The 5158-nt window shown below is 47.9% G+C and overlaps 1 protein-coding gene across 1 annotated transcript; it reads left to right on the top strand.

Moving 5' to 3' along the window:
* The first annotated feature begins 367 nt into the window (after positions 1 to 367).
* gyg2 (glycogenin 2) lies at positions 368 to 5158 on the top strand. The gene is made up of 9 exons (XM_034678086.1): positions 368 to 479; positions 1861 to 1996; positions 2072 to 2246; positions 2724 to 2886; positions 2976 to 3102; positions 3175 to 3364; positions 3658 to 3828; positions 4416 to 4622; positions 4817 to 5158. Exons 1-9 carry the CDS (start codon positions 473 to 475, stop codon positions 4940 to 4942), a joined length of 1302 nt encoding a protein of 433 aa, XP_034533977.1. The 5' UTR covers positions 368 to 472; the 3' UTR covers positions 4943 to 5158.

The raw sequence follows: 5158 nt of genomic DNA, 5'->3' as shown, positions 1-5158 counted from the left end.
TGTCTGGCTACTCTCATTTAATCTGAAACATTCTGTGTGTGTTTATTATTCTGTCTCTGTGGGGTTCTCTTAGACGTGTAAGACGTGTGACTCCCTGAGGTCAAACCTGCTTTTTTCATATTCTAAAGGTTTGTGCAGACTGTGTGTGAACGCAGAAAGTGAAAGTTACCACAGCGTGCAGACAGACAGGGGGACAGGAGGACAGGGGGACAGTTTGTTTTGCACGCCTCACCTCTGGTTAGTTGAATGACCAGATGAGCAAACAGCAGACAGACGCAGCAGGCCTCTGCTCCTCTCTTTACTCTGCAGATAAAAACCAGGAGGGGCTGAGACTTCCTGCTGCAGCGTTAGACCTTCCTCATCCTCTCTCTATTTAAGGAACCAGAGTGAAGATGGGACTGCCACCTGGACCCTCCTGACACCTGCATGAAGAGGCCTGGAACTGAAGCTCCTGCAGAAGATTGAAGACAACATGTCAGGTATCTGCTTTACTTCCTATGAGAGCTTTAGATCTGAGCATGCACGCACGTTGCTCCTGTGTGAGCAGAGACGGGCTGCAGGTTAGATAAATAAGAGACAAGCCTCTAAACTCAGAGCTTGGTGCAGGGCTGTGATTCCACAGAGTGCCTCTGTGGCCGAGATGTTAAATCATAAAGAGCAGAGTGAGCTGACCCACTTTGACTTGAAATCAGAAGAGAGTTCTCCTCACTCTGCCAACAGAAGTTTAACTCTACACACAGACAGAGAGCACAGAGAGACAGAGAGGTGGAGGGCTGTGTTTGAGTGCGTGCTGTGAAAACAGGTCTCTGCTACACGCCAACGACTCCATGGACGCAGAGACAGAGAAAGAGAAGTGTTTTAGAAAGCAGCATGGTCAGGACAGTTTGTGCAAAGTACTTCAATCTATCAGGAGATGCATGTACAGCTAAACGTATATTATAAATAAACACTGGCTTCATGTGTCTGTAGATTCCTTCTGCACAGGAAAGAAACTAGGAATGTATGCAGGATGAATGCATGAATAAATCTACATTTAAAAATACTCAGTTTCACATAAATTAGAAGTGAATGAATTTTAAAGTCTAATTAAATCAGAAAAACCTCAATAGGAGTGTAAATAAAAGGCAGGAAGATGATTATGGTTTGATTTCTTCCACGTCTGTCCTCCATCAAACCTGCAGTCTCAAGTTTTCATTTCAAGAAACGACATGTCAGACAGTTTCAAAGGTTCAACTCAGTTCTTAAATCTTTTCCAGAAGCTGTGAGAGTTTACAGACTTTAGTTTCACTGTGACTTGCTGTGATTGTGAGAGGGAGATCTGGATCACATTTAATAAAGATGAAGTGAACCAAGCCTCTTAAAGCTAATGCATCCTGAGAATGTGTGTGTTAGTGCTAGTGTGAGTGTGTGTGTAGCTCATAAGTGATTATTTACCTGCAAATCTGAAGAAACAAACACATCCCAGCAGCTGATCAAAGGCCCACACGAGAGGAGCTGAAAGAGACAGAGTGGGCTCTCAGGTTTTTCCTGATGAGGGGGAGGAGTCAGGACCAGGCTGCTTTCACTAAACCTGCATGAATGAGGGGTTCACCTGCAGCAGTAGATTGATGCTTCATGGAGCTGAGTCTTTACTAAGCGTGGAGCCACCAGCTGGAAAAAATACAAATAAAAGTGCACAGATTTTTTCCAAACATGCTCAAAGATGCTGTTCCAAAAAATACGTATTCAACCTTTAATTCCTCTCCTATCTCATGACTTTTCTTTTGAGTCTTTATGAACCACGGTGCAAAGAAATGAAGTCTAGACTTTGTGCTGACAGGTGATGTCACTCACATCCTGTCATGTGACCTTCTCCACCAGGTGAGGCCTTCGTCACCCTTGCCACCACAGACTCATACTGTAAGGGTGCGACGGTGGTGGCCCGGAGTTTGAGGCGTCATGGCACGACTCGCAGAATCGTCATCATGGTGACGCCCAACATCTCCGAGCGCTCCAGGTGTGTGTTTGAGTGTCAGTTAACTCTTCATCTTCCTGTGTATGGTGCGTCTTTAACCTGTACCCGCCTCACCAGGCGGTCCCTCCACGCTGAGTTTGACGAGGTGGTCTTGGTGGACCTGATGGACAGTCAGGACAAAGCCAACCTGGCTCTACTGGGGAGACCTGACCTCGGCATCACCTTCACCAAGATCCACTGCTGGACTCTGACCCGGTTCAGCAAATGTGTCTTCCTGGATGCTGACACCCTTGTGAGTAAATCTTGGAATCTGCAGCTTCTGTGAGGGAGTCATCCTTCAGCCAATCAGAGCTCTGCAAAGTGACATAACTCAGATATCATATAGAACATCATCTTCACCTCCTCCTGTGTGCATCAGTCAATATTTACCGACCTTACTCCCTGAACTGTCGGCTAACGTCTCTAGCAGGTCAAAGAGAGTCCGACCTCATGGTATAGAGATCAATAAAGATCATGGATGTCTGAGGACATGTTCTGAACATGTTGTTCCCGTGGCGTCTGCTCTGTTTGTTCAATGCAAACAAGTTCTCATGTCGGCAGGGACATGCATGTTTGAAGAGGGATGAGGTGGGACCTGTGCTCACGTACGACTGAGTGTGTCTCATAAAAACAGATCTCTCTTTGAGTCTGGAGTCTGCAATAAAAGTCTTGATGATGATGTGTTCATGTTCACATTCAGAGGTCCAGTTTTGACCCTGTCCCCCTTCAGGTTCTGTGTAACGTGGATGATCTGTTTGAGAGAGAGGAGCTGTCAGCGGCTCCAGATCCCGGCTGGCCTGACTGCTTCAACTCGGGCGTGTTTGTGTTCAGACCGTCTCTGCAGACACACGCCGCCCTGCTGGAGCACGCCCTGCAACACGGCAGCTTCGATGGTGAGACCGAAAGGAGTGTGTGCTCTGGAGGAAATCAGTGCATGTCGTTATTCATACATGTTTGACATGTTTTTAATCCCTCATGTGAGGAGGGGACCAGGGCCTGCTGAACTCTTTCTTCAGCGGTTGGGTGAACGAAGACATCAGCAAACACTTGCCGTTCATCTACAACCTCAGTGCCAGCGCCATCTACAGCTACCGCCCCGCCTTCCAACAGTGAGTGTGAGTGTGTGTGTCCTCTCCTCTTATTCTGCACAAACATGCTGACTGAGAGACTTCTTCCTCAAGGTTTGGCCACAATGCAAAGATTGTCCACTTCATCGGGTCGGTGAAACCCTGGAACTCCAGCATCCAGAGCGGTGGCGGCGGCTCTGAGACCATGACACAGTTTTTGTCTCTGTGGTGGAAGGAGTTCAACGATTACGTGAAGACGACTCTGCCTGAGAAGACAGACATGCAGAAAGAGAAACCCAGGAAGGTGAGTGATCTTGTTATAAGTGTAATATTCCAGATGTACAGTTATTTAGCCCATCGTCTGCCACGTTTGGCGCCCGCTGCAGATCATCCCTCCAAACACTGGAGCTCATTCCTCTCATGACTTCATCCTCTCTGGCTGCAGGTCTGTGAATCAGTCTCAGAAGCTTCTGCAGAGTTTGGCCGGAGCATAAAAACATGCAGACTGGCAGCCAAATGAGACACATGGCTTCCCCGGCCTGGTCTTAGTCCTGGTCCTGGTCCCAGCACTCAACACCCTCTTCTGTTTTTTTTCAGATCCTGAAATCGAAGACCAGAGCCAGAGTGGTGGTTCGAAAAACCGTGGACGGCTCCAAATCCAAAGTGGTGGTTCGAAAAACTGTGGACAGTCCCAAGATCCTGCTCCCCCCCGCCCCCGCTCCATCTGAGAGGCTGCAGACACCGAGGGAACCGAGAGAACTGGAGAACGTGAGCTGAATATTCATCTGTTTATCTGTGTCACGCCTCCTTCGTGCCTCTTCATTACTTTCTCAATACATGATGAAGTCTCTCTCATATCACCAAACACAGGACTTAAACACACATCACTACCCTTACTAAGGAGTAAGAGTTAGAGGGACACATTTCCTGTGAAGCCAAGCATGAAGTCATTACAAATATTTGCTAATCAATACGTTAGTGATCAGTGATACATGACCTTTTGAGGGCGGCTGTTTGTGTTTGTCATACATCACGCTGATGATACGCTGTTATTAGGCGGCTTGAGTGGCTGCTGTTAGTTCCAGAAGAAGAGACGGTTAATTTATGAGACTGTCTGCTTCACTGCACACACACACCCACACACACCCACCCACACAGGCCTCTGAGCTCCTCTCTGCTCTCTCTCATTTGTTTCATTCATTTCTTGGTGATGCTCCATGTTTATACAAGCTTGTAAGATTAGCCCGAGCAGACCCGCCCTGCAGAGCGACAGCAGCAGACATACATCAGCACAGTTATCACGCTCGCCGCAGTGACAGCAACACACTGACGAGTCCACGCTATGCTTTCTGCAGGTTCCACACGCAGAGAGTGACACGCCACTGAAAAAAGAGGAGGAGGTGGAGGTGGAGGAGGAGACAAGAGCACCTGAGACGACAGCGGCAGAGGAACCACCTGTGCAAGAAGAGGTTGAAGAAGAAGAAGAGGAAGAAGAAGAAGAGGAAGAAGAGGAGGAGGAAGAGGAAGGAAGCGATGAGGCCTCAGATATTGAGCCGTATGAGGTACGTAAAGTTTCTGACTCTGTCTTTAAAACTCATATCTCTCTGCTTCATCCTCAAACTGCAGAATATAAAGTAAAGACAATCCTCCGAGTCTCCGCCATGCCACGCTTACAGCCTGAACCTGTGCAGACAGGTTTCATGAATTCTCTTTGAGGGCTGATCTGTGATTCTCCTCTTCCTCTTCCTCGCTGCAGATAGAGGAAGTCACAGAGGAGGAGCAGCTGGAGCATCGGAAGCAGTGGGAGATCGGGAAGGCCGACTACCTGGGCCGAGACGCCTTCCAGAACATCCAGAGGATGCTGGACCGCTTCCTGGACTGACCCACGACACACAGGGGACGACCTGAACGACCCTTGACTTTCAGCTCCTCTGATTAAACCCACGCTGACTGATCTTTTCTGTGACTCAGGATACAGACGGACTCAAATGCTGATTTTTTTTTAACCCCAAAGTGTTAGACTGTCAATAAAATTTAACATAGCTCCAGCTCTGATACTTTGTGCTGTATCTGTCAATAAACCAAACTATAAACCTCA

This window comes from Notolabrus celidotus, chromosome 24 (assembly GCF_009762535.1).
Source record: "Notolabrus celidotus isolate fNotCel1 chromosome 24, fNotCel1.pri, whole genome shotgun sequence".
Lineage (NCBI taxonomy): Eukaryota > Metazoa > Chordata > Actinopteri > Labriformes > Labridae > Notolabrus > Notolabrus celidotus.
The sequence above is the reverse complement of the archived record's forward strand: the minus strand, read 5'-3'. Positions and strand labels throughout refer to the sequence as shown.